General features: G+C 44.6%; 1 protein-coding gene across 5 annotated transcripts in view; it reads left to right on the plus strand.

Moving 5' to 3' along the window:
* The first annotated feature begins 1,286 nt into the window (after nucleotides 1-1,286).
* Nucleotides 1,287-20,484, plus strand: part of MGLL (monoglyceride lipase) — a 137,544-nt gene continuing 118,346 nt past the window's right edge. Inside the window, exons 1-2 of one of the 5 annotated variants that reach the window (XM_084840174.1) lie at nucleotides 1,287-1,549; nucleotides 3,232-3,370. In XM_084840174.1, coding sequence (XP_084696300.1) covers nucleotides 3,246-3,370 — 125 coding nt within the window. In that variant the 5' untranslated portion in view covers nucleotides 1,287-1,549; nucleotides 3,232-3,245. Of the gene's footprint in view, nucleotides 1,550-2,070; nucleotides 2,601-3,231; nucleotides 3,371-20,484 lie in introns of those variants that run through there. The other 4 variants (XR_014788538.1, XM_084840173.1, XM_084840172.1 and 1 more) reach the window with 4 other exon arrangements.

Raw genomic sequence — 20,484 nt, forward strand, 5'->3', positions numbered from 1 at the left:
CTATTATTATAGTAAAATCATACTTATTATAATACCATTATTGGAGCTGGGCTGAGATCACCTAATGACTTTAGAGCTGAGGCAACATTGGAACATAAGGCATTCCAAAACTGATTGTCTTAACCGTTCCTTTGCTGACTCTACCCTATACCATTAGGCCCATGTACTTGGAATTCAAAATAAGATTGTTACTTCTGCTGCTGTTGGTATTAATTCTAACAGTCATTACTGCAATTCATAATAAATTACAGATGCATGCTTATGGGCCAGGAACTACCCTCAAATTTAGGTAGTTCCTATTACATCCCCTATTACATAATACTACCCAGTTCAGCGCTTGAATTATAGGAGAAGGAGGGGTGTTCATAAAATCCATTAAGCCCCATCCACTCTTCCAGCATTTTACCCAGATCATACCCACCCACTCCATGTAGTCTTCTAAAAATAGTAGCAAAGGCCGGGCAACCCAAAAGGTAAGGACCCTCCCCCTTCCTGTAATTCACCATTGGCCCCATCCCCCTTGTGTAGAGAAGTGACAGTTTCTCTAACTTCACCCATCTAGCTACTAGATAGGTAAGAAGAAGGGGGAAGATCCCCCCCCCCCCGCACACACACAGGGCAGTATTATCCCCAATTTAGGGACCAGTAAAGAGCAGCATCAGTGTGCACCCCAGGGCTGCCCCAAGACATTCTGCTGCCTGAGTCGAAGCTGCCTGGGCTGGCAGTTGGATATTGCTTCAACTTTGGTGAAGGGGGGCACCAGGCTAGCTTAGGGGGCACAGGTCAGGTTGCCTGGAACACACCACTCTGTCCTCCCAACATTGGGAACAGCCAAGGGCCTGCCACCACCTGCTCCACATCACTCAGCACCTGCTGCCTGGGGCAAGTGCAACTGGCTGTCTCACTCTGCCTAATGGTAGGGCAGGCCAATGGTGTAGCCAGTGGAGGCTGGTGGCTCCGATGTCAGTGGGGCTGTGAATCCACTCTAGGTTTCAGTAGGAACTCTAAAAGAGCTATCCAAGCTGTTGAACCTATTTTCGGGACTGGGGTCAGCACCTTGGATGGCTCCTTTCGAGTTCTGACTCAAACCCAGAGCGGATTCACAGCCCCACTGACATCGGAGCCACCAGCCTCCGCTGGGCATACCATGTAGGAGCTTCAGGTTCTTTAGAGGGCTGCGGTTGATGTTTTGCAAGAAGGGCCACCGTCTCACATTCCGGACTCGCTGCTGGGAAATTAACCAGGCACGCCCCGACACCTAAGGAGAGCCATCTGGCTGCGGGCGTGGCCCGCGAGGAAAGGTCGTGCGTGGCCACGAGTGAGCGTGTGCGCGCGCGGAAGGGAGAGACTCCAGCGGCTACTCCTCCTACTGCGCCGGCCCTGCCAGGCGGGGAAAGGCTTTTATTTTTATTTTCTCTGCCCTACAAGAAACCTTCAGCGCCTCGGCCGGCTTGTGCTCACGCACGTGTGAGAACGGACCGAGCGGCTCCTTCGCGCCTGGCACGGCCGGCAGCAACGCCACGAGCCCAGCGGCGCGTCTCACCACCGGGTAACTCAGCCCTGCCCAGCCCTGTGCCCCAGCCCTCCTCCTTCGCCGCCCTCCCGGGCAACGCGCGCTTCAAGCGAGTGCGGGCCGCGCGCTCTCGCCACAGGGGGGCCGCGGGCCACATCGATCGGAGTCCAGCCCTGCGGGCTACTTGTTGAAAAAGCCGAGTGCCCGACCCGCACCCCTTGCAAAGCATGGAGGTTGTGTACACACGCGCACACATACACGCGCGCGCGCGCACAGGAAGCGGGTTGCTTTTAAAATGCATCCGTGGTTCTGGGAAACCCGGGATGTTTGAGCAAATCTTCCTAAAACGGTCGAGGAAGAGTCCCCAGATATTTTCCAGCGGGGACAGCCGTTCGGATCGCACGCAAGCACGCCCCATCTCTCTCCCGTCCTCCCCGCCTTCGCTGCCTCCATCTACCTTGTATTGTCAAGGGCAAGACGGAAAGTTTGAAAGCAACCTGCCGCCAATCAGCCTGCCCCGCTTGGGAGCTTTCCGTTCAAGCGGCCCACGGCTGAATGTGTTCAAGGTGCCTTTGATGTGTGTGTGTGTGTGTGTGTGTGAGGTTCTGGGAAATGGACTGTTATTCTCCCCCGCGTATCACACAGCCCCCCCTTCTTCCTCCCTCCGGCCCACACACGCGATTTGCTTAAGAAGATGGGGGGGGTGAGTGATGAAATGAGCAAGAAGCGGTAGATTGATTTGAGCCCAGTTTCTTCCTCAAGAGAGCGATTGCAAAGAGGAGCTCGGGAGGGGAAGAGGCAGAGCGAGGAGAACCGATCGCAGGCAGCGGCAGCAGCGGCGGCCGCAGCAACCCAGCCCCTGTGGAGCACAGGAGCTTGCAAAGGCGGGGTGGGAAGTCAGGGTTGCTGCCGGTAGTGGCTAAGCGAAGCGGTGAAGAATTGATTCTGGGCACTAGGGGGGTGCTGGATGTTAGGCAGGGTGTTCCTGCCGCTCATCGGCGACATGCAAAGCGCTCTTTCTGATTGCATTTGACTTGCAATGCCGGCTTCTCTTTGGAATGCAAAACCGTGCACAGGATGAAATCAGGTTTGTTACGACATTCTGTTCTGTAGGGTTTGGTGTTTTTTTTAACGCCCCCCCTCCCGTTTCCCCAGATGTCAGAAAAGATCATAGCAATAAGACAATGTCAGTCACCTCATTACAGTGTCTCTTGTGCCATTCTTTGGAGATTTTTTTTTTTTAAGAAGGGGATGATGAATCTTTTATGCAGCTGGCTTCTTCTATCCATACAGGAGCTTCACAATTTGCACTTGATTGCAGCTAAACAATTTTTTTATTTTTCGTTGGTAAGATCTGCTTCCCTAAGTGATGGCAAATAAACACAGATGGGAGATGAGGTAGGGAGAGGGGGAAGAGTACAAGCTGTAATGAGGCAGTGTGGTTAGGTGCTTTTTCTCCTTTTTACCCTTTGAGTGTTTTATCCAAGCAAAAAAATGTGCAAGCCTTCAATCTGCAAAGCAGTTGCATAAAGCCGATGAGATCCAGTCTAGGGTTGTGTATCTTTGGGAAGTGAAAGAGCTGTTCTTCGGTAGTATCAGTTCATTTACAGATGAGCTCTTTTCAGGAGCATGGCATATTAGCAGATTCCTTCACTAGCATTCTTTTCAGCCGTTTTGCTAAAAAGAAGTGTGTCTTGCTTTCTTTCCACATCTTGTAGGTCACTCTTCTAGAATGCCAGAGGAAAGTTCCCCACGGAGAACTCCCCAGAATGTCCCGTATCAGGACCTTCCTCATTTGGTCAATGCAGATGGGCAGCACCTCTTCTGCAGGTACTGGAAGCCTACTGCCATTCCAAGGTGAGCTCTGCTAAGTGCTGCATTTGTTGCGTGTGCATAAGTAATACATCATTTGTTCAGCTTCACTGCTGTTTGTACTACAGTACATGGAGTAGCATCACACAAAATGTGCTGAATGGATCTTCTTTCCCCAAGCAACTTCCTGTTATAACACCTTGATCGTTCAGCAGTTGTGCAGGAGTTATGATGTATGTTGAAATATTGCACTGGTGTAGCTGTTGGTAAACCCATCTTGAGTACTTGCATGCTGCTGCAATAAGTGAGTAGCTGGCTATTAATCATTCAGCCGCCTACTCATTAGAGCAGGCCTTATTACTTGCATGAATAAAAGCAACTCACATGAGTAAGGTTTGGGAGATTTTTTTTTAACCTTGTGAAACTAAATGACATGAGAAAAAAAATTGTGGATCATGCCTTTTGTCATCTAAATAAATATTTTAATTGAATATTGACTTTAAAAATTATGTGAAGGTTTAGGTTGTTCAGTCTTTCCTGTTATTTTTAGAGCCAGCCAGTCAAAACTTAAGAGCCTTATTAAAATTGCTATAAATCCAAGTTTAATGACTAGGGTTTCACATGTTATGTACAGTTTACTTTCTCCTAAACTTATAGTTGTGCTTAGGTGGCTCTTCCTCTTTAGTTTGCCTGTGAGGTTTAGATGGACCTCAGTCCTAAAGATTTTGTATTTTTGAGGTTTTTAATTTTTATAAACTGCCCAGAGAACTTTGGCTGTTGAGCAGTATAGAAATATAATGAATGAATGAATGAAGATGCATTCAAATAATTGGCAAATTACCATATAACCAGCCAATTAGATAATCCCCTTTTCACAATCCCTTACAAAATAATGTCTTCATAGTTGGATCTTCTGCTTCAGTAAGTATGAATACTGTACTGTAGACGGACATACTGTGTATATTTTCCTCAATATTTGTCATTTCTCTCCTTTCTGTCTGTTGATGTTGGTTTGTTGAGTATGAATGCTAGCTCTAGCTATGGAGGAGAATAACAAAAAAAAGAGTGAGACTATTGTTCTGCTCTTTGTCTGTTTTGCAAGTCAACCGGATAAGCTGTTTATTTTTACATTGCAAGGCAAGAAATCAATTTTGGAAAACGGTTACCCAAGGAACAGCTTTCCTGTCTTAGTCCAGCTACGGTAGTTAACAAGCCTTGAGTGACTGATGCCAGGCTGAAGATAGGAACACAAAACTTCCCTATTGAGTCAGATAGAGGTCCATCTAGACTAGTCACTTGTTTCCTTAACAGCACTCACAGAAAAGAGGAAGAGCAAGGAACAGGGCAAACATGAAATAATTGATCTTCTGGGTGGTCATTCCCAACTTTCACAGTAGTTTATCTTGGTATTTCAGAAGCCATGTTGATTGGTTGGTGCATTCCAGTGAACTTAGAGACAGGTTACAAGGCTAAATGGACTATTGATCTGACTATGTGAATGTTTTATGTTCCCCCTGGCTTCATTTATTTAGCACATGATGTAAGGCTTGTGAACCACAGGAGTTGCCTGAAGGCCTATCAAAGTAGGTCTTTGAACAAAATGTTCTCTTTCCTGATTCTTATGAGTTGCTGTCCTTGCTGTAGCACATTTCCCCCCCATATCTTTCATTAAAAGAAACTACAAGTGCAATTTTGCCTTTATTCAGGGTCTTAACCTTCGAACCTTTCACCTAGAAGCAGAACCTGCCCAGCCCTTGTGCTTTGTTCTCTTCAACACATAACAGCCCTGCTCTTGGAACAGTACTTCTTTATCATTTCAGAAGTGTGGGTTTAGCAGCTTGCACTAACTTTCTACATTGCAAGTTAAGGAAGTGTGCTTTTTAGGGGCTTTATCCTAAGTCCTTGCCATGGTCAGTGAAGGAACCTAACAAGATTTGGAGCTGTCGTTGAAGCACCAGTCTTGGCCTGGCTATGTCTACATGATCTGTGCAGCAGCTCTAGCGAACCCAAGGGGAAACATTCTGGCACTGCTTATAACAACAGTCCTGGCATCATCATAAAGATTTCCTCTACCGAACAAATTCAGTATCAAAACAAGCATCTTCTGTGAAACCAGCCTGTCACGTATTATAATGCTAATTAATCATTAACTGCCCACAGTGTTCTTCAGTGAGTTACGGAATTGCGTTCCCCTTTCATGTTTAATTTCTTAGCAAATTAGTGGTGTTCACATGAGTCTTTGATCAAGAAATGAAAGGATGATAAAGCAGTGAAAGTTAGAACTTGGCATTTCATTCCTCCCAGTAGCTTGTCTTTTCAAAGGTCTGCACACACCAAGCGGTTAATTGAGAGCAAGATTGCCCTAGTTTTGTGACAACAAAGTAAACTGGATCAGTGCTGCTCACTTACAAGTGGCTCTTAAGTGTGTGGAGCTGTTTATTTTTAGCCCCTGCTGTATTGTGGAGCTGGCATGTGAGAGGGAGATGGTGCGTTGCTAAATAATGATTTGTTGACCACATCCAACTTCATGGGACAATCTTGAAATACTTGGATAAATGGAGAAAATGTATTCCTCACCATTGTTAGAAGCTCCAGCTCATTTGCTTAATTTTGAATGACCAACAACAATAATAATAAGGAGCTGCCCTGGGGGTCAGTTTTACAGTCCTGTGAATCTGATGGGGTTTCGAACATGGAAGAGGGCAAATTTATATTTTTGTTAACAGGAACAAAGGGTTCACATTCACCCTTCTCCTCTTGAGTGTATAGGCTTAGACTGGGATGCTGTTGGCATTGTGAGAAAAACCATTTAACAGTTGCTACTTTTCAGACATTTTTCTGTGATGTGGTAACTTTTGAGTTTTTCATGCAGCAGCTGTTTCATACAAATACTTCCTCATGTGAAAATAAAACAAGAAAGTCACCACATGCGAATTTTGCCAAGTCAACACACAGGCACACCCTGCCTTTCAGGAATGTTAAATTTGAGGACATGCAGGTTTAACCATAGACACACAGTCCAAACAGTTTTCCAGGAGCAGGTCTGGTTGCACTCGTCTCAGAATTCCAAATCCTATTTTGAGGAAACAGTGACATATTCTGAATAAACCATACTGAAAAACATAATTTTGCTTAGTTCCTTTTGTAGATATGGCTCTGTGGAGCATTTGGGTACTTTCAGAATTTGAAATATCTAAGTAAGGTGGAGGACATTCAAGGGCTGTCCTTTCTCTGTTGATTGGTTTATTTTAAAGCAGTGCCCAAATCTAGCAAAGCAGGTACTACGGTCCAGTATAATTAAAGCTATAGCTATACAGTGAAAGAATGGGAGACACAAGAGTCAGAATCCAAAGATGTGCAGACCATAAGAAACATCACTACCTGATTTTAATTTCGGCTTACTAAAGGCCATTTGTATTATCTTTAGGCAAACACAGTTCAGTGATTTGCATCCTTTTTTCCACAACCACAAGTACTAGAACTTTTTTTAAATGCTTTGATAGATGCCTTTTGATTGACAAAATCATTCTAAATATATGAAGGTGCATGGTGCTCAACAGTCTCAGATCTTCCTAAACTGTTTTCCTTTTCTCCCACAAGTATGTGGCTTAATAAAACTGGTTTAGCGTTTGGTAGTATGGAAGGGGTAGCTGGAAGGAGAGGTGCAAAGCTATTACACTCAGGTCAAGGAGGTGGGTGTAGATGGGTTGGATCTTTGAGAAGAGAGTAGTACCACTGTGCATTCAAGCTGAGTTGCGGGGAAGGAAGAGCATAGGAAGGAAGGGTGGAAGGAAGAGGAAGGGAAGCAATTCACGGGGTCTGAAATGGACGAAGTGCAGGTGAATGTATATATATCTGTACCTGTGCAGAATTGTGTTTCATTTAGTAGGTCTACATGTCTGTGGCCAGTCTTGGATATAATGTTGGCTTACCTGTACTTGCATGCAACATAGAAAGACAGGAGCCAACAACACAGTAACCCAATTTTGTTTTGGAGAAAGTAATGACCAGGTCATGGCCTGCTATTCTATTGGGTGGACTAGAAATTTCTAATGTTTCCTAGGATGGGCATTTCTCACAATATGTGAAGAGTGTGTGGGGTGGTTCTTTGTTTTGTTTCCCTGCTCAGATATCTAGGTAGAGAAAGGCAGATGTATCTCTTCACCTGCATATGCTGTTCAACTTGTTAAACTTGATTTGTGGGGAAGTCCTTTCGAAACAGAATGATGTAGTCTGTTTTATGTCTTATATGGTTTGGGAAAATTTAGCCTTACTAATTATTCCTTATAACAAGAAATAATGTTGCGTTGTTTATTTTAAAGCATTGGTAGGTTCTTTAGTGGCAAAGTAGGTACTACTACCCAATATAATTAAAGCTATAGCTACACATTGAAAGTGCAAGTTCAGGGAAGTTCAGCATTGTTTGGAAGATCAGGTAATCATTAATGCAGGAAAGTAGTAAACTTTTCCTACAGCTAAAAAAACCCAGTACACTGTGCAGTTGCAGGTTTTCAATGTTAAACTGTGTCTTTCCAACAAGATCCTTATGGCTGCAATCCTATCCAACTTACTTGGGAGTAAGTCCCAGTGAAATCAGTGGGACTAACTTCTAAGTAGACATATGTAGGATTGTACTGTAAATTCTTCGTTTGCTGTGTAAAGAGTAATATATATGCATCACATTGCAATTAAATACCCTCTTCTGTCCTCTGCTTTCCTCCAGTTCAGTTCTGTTTTCTGCTATTCCAGTGTTTGTCTACCAGAGTGAATCAATTCAGTACTTCATTAATAGCTACAATTTGTGTGATCAATTATGGCTTCATCATCTGAGTTTTTTGAGGTAAAAATGTGCTTAATTCTTCTGCGGATATGGGCCTGGCTCCCGTCATGTTTAGCCTTCTAAACTAAGTTTTATCAGTTTTTTAAAATGCTTTGAAAAATGTTTTCCATATGAACACACACACATCATTTAGGGGAGAGGCCTGCTCTGGATCCCATCGGCAGAGGAGAATTGTGCCATTTCTTCTTTGAAGGATATACATTCCTCCTGTCCAGCTAATGCCTTTGCCATTTTCCTGCAAAATTGATGGCTAGAAACTTGCTCTCTTTAATGTTTTGGGATCTGGATTTCCCCACCCTCTTTCCTGGAACTCCAGCTATGCTTGCCTACTTCAGACATGGAGAACATTATTCACTAGCCTAGCAGTACCCAAGCAACTTGAAATAAATCTTTTTTCGTTTTTCAGGGAGAATGACTGGAATCTAACTTCTAATGGATTCCTATTAAAATTGTGCATTTAATTAGTTCCTTTACTATTCTGGTAGATTATATATAACATACACATATATACATATATTGCATTTAAGAGAGTATCATGAAAATCTAAATATGCCCCTAAAGGTGCAGGTATCAAAAGACGTCAGTTGGACAAAATAACAACAACAACAACAGTGACTATTCTTGGACCAGCTTTAAAACAAATACAGATTTGTTTCAATGGCGCGTTCTTGTGGCAACTGAAAAAAATTATCAGACTAATGAGGCCAGTCAGAACAGCAAGGCGTGAAGCAGGACTTTGGTCTATAAAAGATACTTTCTTATTTGAAGCTAGTTTATTCCCTACCCCCCTTGGGGTTGAGGGAAAAAATCATAAAAGGGTGTCCCATTGAAAATTAATGAGGCAGTGACCCTGGTGCACAGGAATGCAGTAACACTAGGGAAATGAATAGATGATACACTGGATAGAGATAAAAGACTGAAACATGTCAACAAGGTATAGACCAACTGGGGTGTTGATTTTTCAGTCTTAAGTCTTCTTTACCTGCAAATACGTCCTGCTTCCAAAACATATACTACTGTACCATGACAAGTGGAGGAGAGATTTTCCTTCTTTCCCCTGCCCCTCCATTGTGAATGATCTCAGTTCTCTGCTTGTCTATACACAGGTGGTGGGTAGAAGGTCATTCAGGAACAGCTGGTAGGTGTCTCTTGATTTGCCGTTAGTCAGCAGGGGTTCTGACTTCCAACTGTTAACAGTAGCAACAAGATCATCATTTGTCCCACCTACACTGGGATAACCAGGAGTAGACTTTTGTTTTGTTTGAAAAGATTGTGAGCTCAGTTCGGTTTTGGAACTGAAAACAGATTCCTAAGCCCAGAATGTGCTCAGAAGCACTCTCTTCTTAAATTCTAAGTGTTTTATTTAGACTTGGCTCTTGTTGGTGGATCTTGGGGTTCTGGTAAAAAACAAAGCAGATCTGGCAAGCCTGAAGTCTGCTCACCCCTGCTATATACAAATAAGGAACTCAGGGTTCCTGTGTGGGCACAATATTAATGGGGTTGTAGAGGGAAGATGGAGGTGTCTGTGTGTGATCATATCCTGTAGATTTACAGAAAAAATCCTTTTTAAAAAGGGCGCCAAATGAAGGACACAGGCTAGCAACTGAATCCCTGCCAGGAGTTAAATGAACAACCCAGGTAGAAAAAGAGCAAAACGTTAGTAAAGTTTCTTCCAGGGTGGTTTGTTATGGAAGTTGACCAACTGACTCCCAAATGTTACTTCCATGTTTCACCTGGAAAGAAATGCATGATGATACTGATCAAGTGATGGAAGGAAATGTACAACATTTTAAGAACAGGCCATTGGCCAAGAACTCATGCTTATTTTGGATTTCTTCTAATACCTATAGTAAATCCATTTATAGAAAGATTTTGCACTCTGTTAATGTGTTTAGATGGGGACAGCCAGATAAGGAGAAGATGCCAGATGAAAACAAATTACATTGCCTACAGATAAGAATTATTAGTAACCTCTTTTAAGAAAAGTCCCTGACCAATTGAAATTAGAGGTGACTGTATATCTTACCTTTTTCCTGGGTTTTGAGGCTCAAATGGTGCAAAATGGTCCTATCTAAAAATGGAGAGCAGGCAGGTGTAATTTTCCAGTCTGTCAGGACTTTTAGCCAGTTTATGGGCTGTAAGGAAAGGTTTTAATACAGTTTTCTCTACAGTATTCAGTGCCACTTCAGCAAGGTTTTAGATTTGTCTGTCAGACTGCATAGTGATGTGGTGTCTTCATTTTGCCAGGCTGAAGAAGTGTTGAGGAAGCAATAAGTAATTAAACTCTCCTAGGGAGATCGAAATATCTCGTTGACCTAGTGGTAAATTTGGAATAGTTAAACTCAGAATTAAGAACCCTTATTTCATGCCCTCTGTTTCTAAAAGGGATAGGTAGCAAGTCGACATTAAATTTAGCAAGGGCCATAAATGTAAAAATACTTCGCATTGTAAACAAGCACGCTTTCCTGATTACTGAGAAAGCTCAGAGGGCAACATGTTTACCTCTGATTAGTGCAGTGCCATTACACAGGCTGTGTATAATTTTCATTTTTGTAAGCAGTGGTAAATCAGATGCCAGACTATGCTTTGCAGAGATTTTCTTTGTTTTGTGATTTTATTATGAAAACCAGCCTGGGGGCCAAATCCAGCCTTCCTGGGGTCTCGTTCTGGCCCTCCAGTATTCACAGGTGGCCATGTCTCTTTCCCCCACCCCAGTGGTAGATCACCTGCTTTGTGTGCAGAAGGTCCCAGGTTCAATCCCCAACGTCTCCAGGTAGGGCTGGAAAACCTCCTGCATGAAACCCCAGAGAGCCGCTGCCAGCCAGTGTCGACAATACTGAGCTAGATGGACCAAGGGTCTGACTTGGTATAAGGCAGCTTCCTATGTTCCTAACTACCGATCATTTAGTGGTTTCCTGGCTTTTGTGCAGTGTTTTCCCCATTGTAAAAGGTTGAAATGCCTCTCCTAAGGCTTAGTGACTGGGGGCCCATCTACACCTGGCTTTTACTCCGGGGCGGGTGCGAGTCAAGGTCCCTCATGATAGATGATGCAGTCACGACTTCGCAGCCATCCATGGTTTTCGCCTGGAAAATGCGGAGTTTCAAGGAGTTGTTTTGCTGCAATGTTTTTGTTTGCTACGGGTTTCCCCATGCTTGTGAGCCGTCTTTCCCTTCCCCAAACCGACTTCGCATTTTGCAGTGGGCGTGTTGTAGGTGTGCATAGTGCCTGCTTCACTCTGTGGCACCCCTTTACTTCCCCCATCCCTTCACAGCTCCACAGTTAGAGAGGGGCGTTTTCATATTTAATGACACTTTCGCACATATTTGCAGCTTCGTATCTTCGCAACAGTTGCTTTTGGACTCAGTGCCCAAGGGCGGGGCAGGAGGTGTCTTGGGAGAGGAACAGCATCGCTCCAGCCACCATTTCGGAGCTATGGCTAGGCACGTAGCGCTCACGCTTATGAGTGCGAACCATTGTGAGAGTCTCAGGCTGGGGAACTGACAAACTGATGGTACAGAAATGAAGGAACACAAAACACCCAATTTTTACCTTAAAAGGGTTGGAAAGACACAGCAGAGCCCCTCAAATACAAAACAGCCACTGAAGTGTCGCGCCTCCACACTCACGGGACTGCACAGCTGCTCATTTCAGTATAATGGCCAAAAAAGAAGGGCACAGCGAGTGTGATAGGGAAGTGCGCAGTACATCGTGAGCTTATCGCAGGGCATGGTGATTCGGCGCCACATTGCTGCACAGTTGCAATGGGGTGGGGGGTCAAAGCGGTACCATGTAGATGGGGCCTGGCAGTAAGAGCTTTAAAGTAAAATATACTGATTTGGGGGATGTTTCGGACACACCCCTTTTGCCTTTGATCCCACCTTCTTTGTCTTCAGCTCCACCCACCACTAGAATGTGGCCCCCAAGAGCTTCTCCGAAATTGATTTTGGCCCTCAGACTCAAAGAGGCTCTCCACTACAGTGGAAATGTTGCTCTCAAATGTGAGAAATTCAAATTGTGCCCAGTGGGCACAATTCAAAGCAGATTAGTGCCCTTACAGTCAACGGAATGGGTAGCCCAATCCTTTTCATGTCTACTCAGATGTAAATCCTACTGAGATGAATGGAACTTAATCCCAAGTAAGTGTACGTATAAGCATAGCCTTTAACACCTCCACTGTTTGCATAACGTTTTAGTCCTAAGCACACTTAAATCCCATTGATGTCAATAGTGGAGTTTTGTCCATTGTGGGAGCTCTGATTTTTGATCCATTTTTTCAACCTCAAGACTCAGAATTTTACTTTGGAAAAAATTCAGGACTTGCATTTTCAGAATCCAACAAAGTCCTTCACAATTGTGCCTAGGAGGTTGCATATAGCTCTGGGTTATTAGAATAAACGCTAATAGATTAAAGAATTTTTTAGCTGATGAATTGTGCAGTTTCACCTGAATAATCAATCAATTAAAAGAAAGGGTCCTCTTGTGCAAGCACCGAGTCATTACTGACCCCTAGAGGGACGCCGTTTTTCCTTGGCGTTTTCCTAGCAGACTGCATAGTGGGGTGGTTTGCCATTTCCTTCCCCAGTCATGACTACGTTTCCCCCAGCAAGCTGGGTACTCATTTTACCGACCTCGTAAGGATGGAGGGCTGAGTCGACCTGAGCTGGCTACCTGAAAACCAGCTTCTGCTGGGATCGAACTCAGGTCGTGGGGAGAGTTTCGGTTGGATTACTGCCGCCTACCACTCTGCGCCACACGAGGCTCAATCATCAATTACCCAGCTGTAAACAATCATTATTGCAGAAGCTCAGTACATCTGGGGTCACAGAACAGTACTCAAGAAGCTTGCTTTTGTTGCTGTTGCTAGTCTGGCTAGAATTCTCATACCTATAGGACAGTATTAATAAAAGATTAGGACTGGAAGGGACTAAAAGCTTATCTAGTCCAACTGGTACAAAGCAGGACCATCCACCCAGTAGACAGCCAGTGTGATGCAGTGGTTAGAGTATCCCCATTCTGCCGTGAAGCTCACTGGGTGACATTGGGCCAGTCATGGACTCTCAGCCTAACCCACCTCTCAGGGTTGTTGCGAGTATAAAATGGAGGGGCGGGGGACCATAGGTTCCTTTCAAGAGGAGGAAAGGCAGGATAAAAATGCAATAATAAAAATTTCAAAAATGCATCAGCTTTCAGACCAGCCTATGCAATCCAGACCACAGCGTGCCACGCACAGAGACAGGTGTTTCACAGAAAAATTCTTAGAGAGCAGATAAGCGCATAATACCCAACAAGTGAGCCAAGGTCCTCTCCTAACCTTTTGCTGCAAAGCTATTTTCAAGTGTCACGAGCCCCTTGCTGAACAAGCAGTGGTGCAGCTAGGTAATTTTACACCCTAGATTAATGGTCTTATTGGCTGGGGGTTGTGTGTGTGTGGCTTTAGATAGCCATGTGTATTACTTCCATTGTGAAATACACCATTACCATGTCTCCCTCTCCCCTGCCATTCCATGCTTTAAAACTACTATATTCCTGATACATTAGAGCAACAACAAAATATTTGGTCACCATGAGGAAAAAAAGAAAGAAATATTCTGAGCATGTGCAGTTTTGCATTTTAAAATCACTTAAATTGTAGCACCACAATGACTACCTTTTATTGCTGCACCTGCTGCTTTCTAGGTGTTCATTGTGAGGGAGGCTGAGCTGCAGAGTCCTGGAGCTGGATTCTTAAGGTCCAGCACCAGCTGCCCTAGTCTGAACCACACCCCTCCCCTGTTCAGCTTCAGCCATTTCCTCCATTCCCCCTTCTCTGCTGTCCTTCTTCCTGTTTAAGCAAGGGGCTGGAAAGCCTAAGAACACGAGAAGAGCCCTCTGGATCAAACTGAGGGGCCATCTAGTCCAGGAGCCATCCAGATGCCCTAGGAAGTGTGCAAGCAGGCACTTGGGCTATCCCAGCTGTAGGCATCGCAGTGGACATCGCAGTGTCCTGTAGCCTTGGTGGGCCTAGCGAAAGTAAGGGAATAACACTACAAACACTGGCGTAGAATCTCAGACTCTTAGCAGAAGACCTTCTAGCAGAAGGTTTTGGGAAGGGCTGTAGCTCAGTGGTAAAGTCTATGCTTTGTATGTAGATGGTTGCTGGTTCGACCCTCAGTATCTCCAGGTAGGACTGGGAAAGACAGTTTTTTCTCAGACCCTGGAGAGCTGCTACCAGTCAGTGGATAGTACTGAGCAATGGTCTGCCAATATAAGACAGCATCCTTTGTCCGCACTGCATGGTGCAAGTGGCATAATTATAACGACTACAGCCAATACAGGGTTGCACGCAGACACTTCTCACTGATTTCACTATGCTGTACTGACGTTCACAACTAATGATGCACTAAGTGTACACCACTAATAATATTTTTTAAGATGTTTGTGAAGCTGTGTGTACATCCATACACATATTTCCAACTGAAATTACTGGGATGTATATTCTTTATATAACTGCAGAAATATCATTATTATTACTCATATAATTATTGCTGTCTTTATCATTACACCCTCAGTGTAAAGAAGCTGTAGGATGCTGCATAGGCAGAGTTAAAATTAGCAGTTTTTAGGATGTTGAGACTTTTGCACAGTGCCTTTTAAAATGTGCTATAATTTCTCTACCTTTGCTGAAAGAGAACACCCATGAAGCACAGCTCTCCTATAAACGAATAACAGCTTGAGGCTTAAACTAGAGTCGTTATTTTGGCATTGCTGAAGGTGTACATGTATGTTTTGGTTCAGCAATTGCCAGCTATGCTGCAAATGAGGTTTAATTTCCTTTGCTGTTTTCAGTTTGGGTGCAGAAATGAATTCCAGTGTTCTCTGAGTTTTGATTATATAATAGGGGGATTTTTCCATCTCACTGTAGCAAGTTCTAGTCTGGATGCATCTGGGGGTGTCATCTTATGGCTATGTCCCCTTAGTTGTTCCAGATTAATTAATATAGAGGAAAGAGGTATGGTCTGCCTTATGTAGCTTTAGTGTGGTGCTCTATGTCAAGCACCAAATTAAGATGATACTTTAGGCACAGGACATCCAGCCTCCATTTCCGTTTGGGCACTTAACTGCCTTTTCACTAACTAATATGCAAGGATATCATAGTGTTCCCACCATTAACACTTCAGAAGGTCTGAGAGAAGTCCAAGATGTTAATTTGATACGTACATATATAGATGGTATTAGTTGCAGACTAAACCTAAATACATGTATGAGAAGTAAGTCCTACTGAATTCAGTGAGAGTTATGTCCTAATAAGAGATTATAGGCAGAGGGAGCAATCCTATGGGTGCTAGTCAGTGGCTAGATGGCCATAGAATATGTTGTTTTCCGGGAACCGACTTCCGCGCTGCCTCAGAGGCAGTACTGAACAGCCCTGTCCTCCACGCTCGCAAGAGGAGTGCGGAGGGGCCAACAAGGGGCGTGTCTGGGGGCGGGGGTGGCAGAAATGTCTGTACGACACATCCAATGTGTCATACAGCAGCCTCCTCCCCCACTTGGCCCCCTCGTGGCTAGACAGCCAAAATCGGCTGTCTAGCAGAAAATGCAGGACGGCTAAAGTGCGGAGGGAACAATCCCCTCTGTGCTGCTGCCCTGCATTGAATAGGTTTGCGCCCTTAAAGAGCCTTCCCCAACCTGGTGCCTTCCAAATGTGTTTGACTGAAATGCCCATCATCCCCAGGCAGCATGGCCAATTGCCATGCTGGCTGGGGATGATGGGAGTTGCAGTTGAACAGATCTGGAGGGCAACAGGTTGGGGAAGGCTGAGCTAAGATAGGTAGTTGTAAAATAATTTAGGTAGCTGTAAAAAACTGTGCAGATGTCAATCTTCCAATCCATTTTTCAGTTTTGGGGGATTGTGGATCTGACTGAGTTAAGTGTAAATCAGTTGTGAGCTAACAGACCATTTACAGTGTGAGCAACTGCATCGCTTTAAACCAACACAAAACTATGACACACCTTAAAGCTTATCTGTTGAATTAGCAAGATTGCTGTATGTCAGATTTCAGTGTTTATATTCAAAATTCTCCTACCTTTCACATGTGAGCAAGTGAAATGTAGAGGACTAGAAGAATGGATCATGCTTGAGACCCCAGCCTCATGCATTTCCTCTGACACTAAACAGTTCACTGCATACCCTTTCACAGCAGGGTTACAAAGTGGAGCTGGGCAGTCGGTGTTGAGACACAGGTTCTTGCATACGCTGAGAGGACTGCTCATGTGCATGATTAATGTGCTTGATCGCTATAGGCAATTTAAAAATGCATAACAGCCTTTCTCTTTAGAAATAAATCAATACTTGAAATTTGATGCATTCCAAGATTGTGACTTGGCTCCATATGGTAGCACTGTAAGAAAGATTCAATATTCTGACCCCAGACTTTGCTAGTTTATATAGTACTAAAACTATTTTATTGCTCCAGATATTACTAGTTCATATTCACTAAGCTATTCAACCTGCTTGAAGACAGCTCTGGAAGACTCCAGCTGTGAACAAGAAGTATAAATCTGTGCAGGAAACAGATCGTGTGAAGCACATATACAAGAGATATTTTGGAATCTTGCACTCTTATGCACAGTCAAGGCTCTGGATTCAATAGGACTCCACTTGTGTTAGTGACTGCCTAAATATGTCACATCCTTGTTAGAGGCATCCCACATTTTCACATTTTTCAAAGACTCACTTGATTGGGCCTCTGCCCCTTCAACACACACACTCCCTTTCTCTCTTGGTGCAGAGACAGTACTTCATTGAATGTATTTTGTCCTTCACGGTGAGTAGTATTTGAAAAGCATGGTCCAGCTCTTGGATGCCAGCAACTGTGTGATTTCTTTCCATTAATACAATCATGAATACAATCATTCATGCTGAATACAATAATTCTTCTGGACAAGTGAAACTCTGCTTTAGATTAATGTATAAGAGGCAAACTACATGCTAGCTTAATTACGTGACCACTGCCATCTCTTCCTTGCATATCCTGATAGTGTTGTTATAGCAAAGCTGTAATACAACACCATTGCTCTCAGCATCTCTCAGCCCCTGCTCCACAGTGGCTGTTGTTTTGGGGGAGGGGGTCAGCACTGTTGTAGTGGTAAATTTTGAAGTGCAAGGGCTCAGAATGACAGTCCCCATAGCCACGACCCCAAGAAGAGTCCAAAAATTCAGGCAGCTGTGTTGATCCATATCAACAAACCAGCTCTAGCAGTTTTATCCCCACCAGAAGCAGGTGTTTTGTAAAACTAAAGGATCTTAATTGCCTATTCAAGACCAAGTCACCCCAAAATAGTTTGCATTACAACAGGAAACAATACCTTGTTGTTGGGAAAATTCATTTCCTTGCAGCTAATCCTAACCCATGGGCTGTTGTAGGGTTCTGGGTGGCTTGTTACCCACAGCAACGAGCTGGGTTCACACAAAACAACAAGCTGCGATGCCGAGGGCAATCATGTAAATCCACCTGGCATGTGTGTGAGGTGGGAGAATAGGTTACTGTGGCTTATTTCCCCCCTCCATGATCGTGTGAACCCAGTCACTGTGTGATGTCACATGTCTTGTCTGTGTTAACAGAACGTTACTGGAAGATGTGGGTTGGTGGTAGCCATGTCCTTAGGGCAACGTGTATTTTAGTCCTAAGCTCCTATTCCTGTTTTTTTTTGTAATTTCTGTTTTAGTATTTAGTATTTTAATTTGTTGTACCCCACTCCAGTATCTCTCGATGTGGAACATTCTATAAATTGCATAATAAAATAATCAATTTGTTCACATTGCATTCTGGATGCTATTGCAAAACTGTTCCCCTGTGGCTTGCTCCCACATCACAAAAGTAATCACCTAGATCATGTAGATACTACTCATAACAGTGTCACCCGTTCAGCCTTGCTGTTGGTGCTAGTGTGGAATATACGCACATGACCCAGGCTGCCCATGTTATCAAAGCATTTATTTGTTATGGATGTGGTTTGGGAGCCAGTTACAAGTGAGCATCTTTGTGCTGATATGTGTTGCAAAGATGAATGTATGAACTGGGTCCTGGTTAGTGTTTGCAGTGAATCATCACACAGATTGTTCAAGTTACAATGTGCTTTGAATCACTCTCTGGTTTTTATTAGCTGATTCCCCCCCCTCCCGATATTTCTGGAGGGATTTAATTGTTTAAGTATTCAAACTGCAAATATTAGCAGGACTGTTTTAGAATTATTCTACTTGTTATAGCGAAACCTTTCAAATAAGAGAGAGGCATTGTACTTGCACATTCTAGCATCTTCATACACTTAAATAATGTTTCCCGCCTCCCAGCTGAGCAGAGCAGAGCAAGCTGCTCCAGCTGGTCCAAGGACTACAGAAGCAGGCAAGCTCCCAGAGAGCGAGCGAACAGAGTGAGTGGACAGGGGGAGCAGACAGGAGTTGGCCAGGGGAGGTCAAGGGGGAGGCCCCTAACATTTTTTTTTAAAAAATTTTTAACTAACTTTTTCCCATTTATTTGTCTTGTAACACACACTTTCACACCAGTGGGACTCTGCTTTTAACCTCTACTGAGTAGAGAAGCAGGCACAGGCTAGTCTAGAACAATCACAAAGCTAGACACAAAAAGGGAAAAGAGGCTATGGAAAGGACAAGACTCTCCAGTGGTGGTAACCTGCAAGGTGTGTGCAATGTTTGTTTTCTTGCCTGAGAACAACATGGCCTACACCTGCAACAAGTGCAAGTTGATCACGCTGCTGGAAGAAAAAGTAAGTGGACTGGAGCGGTGACTGTCGACCCTCCGGGGAATAAGAGAACACGAAGAGTTCTTGGACAGAATGGGGGAACTACAACAGCAAAGGGAAGACCAGAAGCTTGAAGAGCAACAGCAAGATGAGGCAGTGGGAAATGCTGAGGTGAAGAAAAATGGAGTAGAGGATACTCCTTGGAAAAGGGTGACAGTTAGGAGAAGAAGAACTAGACGCCACTCTGCACCAGTGGAAGCACTGGAGCTGTGGAACCGATTCCAGGTACTTGCGGATGAGACTGGAGGACAGCCTGCAGAGTGAGCAAGAGGCTGAAGGTCAGTCAAACAGAGGCGATGAAACCCAGGCCTACAAGAAGAAGAAGAGAAGAGTGGTAGTAGTGGGAGACTCCTTGCTGCGTGGGATCGAGGCCCAAGTATGTCTCGAAGACCCGTGGACTCGCCAGGTATGTTGTCTCGCGGGAGGACAGATTAGAGATGTGACTGAAAGGTTGCCTGCACTCATAAAGCCCACTGACAGGTATCCCTTTCTTCTCATCCATGTGGGAACAAATGATACCGCCAAGCGGAGCTACGAAGAGATCACGTCAGACTTTGAAGCTTTGGGAAGGAAACCCAAGAACTTTGGGGCCCAGATAGTTTTCTCATCCATCCTTCCAGTAGTTAGAAGAGGGATAGAAAGGGAACGAAAAATACTCCGGGTGAATGACCGGCTACGAAGATGGTGCCGACGAGAGAGATTTGGATTCTGGGACCACGGGCTATACTTCCAGGAAGATGGGCTGTTGGCTAGGGATGGGTTGCACCTCACAAAGGCTGGGAAGAATGTGTTTGGCCACAGCATGAAGAACTTCATCAGGAGGGCTTTAAACTGAATCCTACGGGGAAGGGAGATGTAATGTTGGGGGTAACAATGGACGTAGGCGCGTGTACTGCAACGGAGAGAACAGCTCTGATCGCGCCCAATAATAGTCTTCAGACACATGTAGGAAGAAAGCCAGACTAGGGTTGGCGGAGAATTTCTCCCCGAAACTTTGGGGGGCCGAGCGCCAATGTGTTCGGCCCTCCGAACAAGTTTCGGGGAGAAATCCTCCGAACCCCCCCCCCGCACCCCCCCCCGGGACGGGACTTACCTTCGCCGAATGTCCCTCCCGGCGGCGGGTTCGGCGGGTGTTTGAGCGGGGCGGGAGTGGCAACCAGTCTTTCGACCGGCTGCCGCCACCGCCATTGCAATAAAAGAAAAGAAAAAAAACGCCCCCTGATAGGCTACGTAACGATTAACGTAGCCTATCACGGCTAGATTTGCAAAGTCAGCCGTGATAGGCTACGTCAATCGTCACGTAGCCTATCACGGGTGACTTAAAAAAAAAAAAAGTGTGTACGGATAATGGCGGCCCCCATAGGGAGCCGCCATTCCCGTTCCTTATTTGGTCGCTGTAGTCTACGTAAACATTTACGTAGACTACAGCGACTAAATAAGGAACGCGAATGGCGGCTCCCTATGGGGGCCGCCATTAGCGTACGCGCTTTTTTTTTTTTTTTAAGTCACCCGTGATAG

The sequence above is a fragment of the Heloderma suspectum genome, chromosome 2, assembly GCF_057233095.1.
Source record: "Heloderma suspectum isolate Gila_16-S chromosome 2, 16-S_ref, whole genome shotgun sequence".
In the NCBI taxonomy this organism is placed as follows: Eukaryota; Metazoa; Chordata; class Lepidosauria; order Squamata; family Helodermatidae; genus Heloderma; species Heloderma suspectum.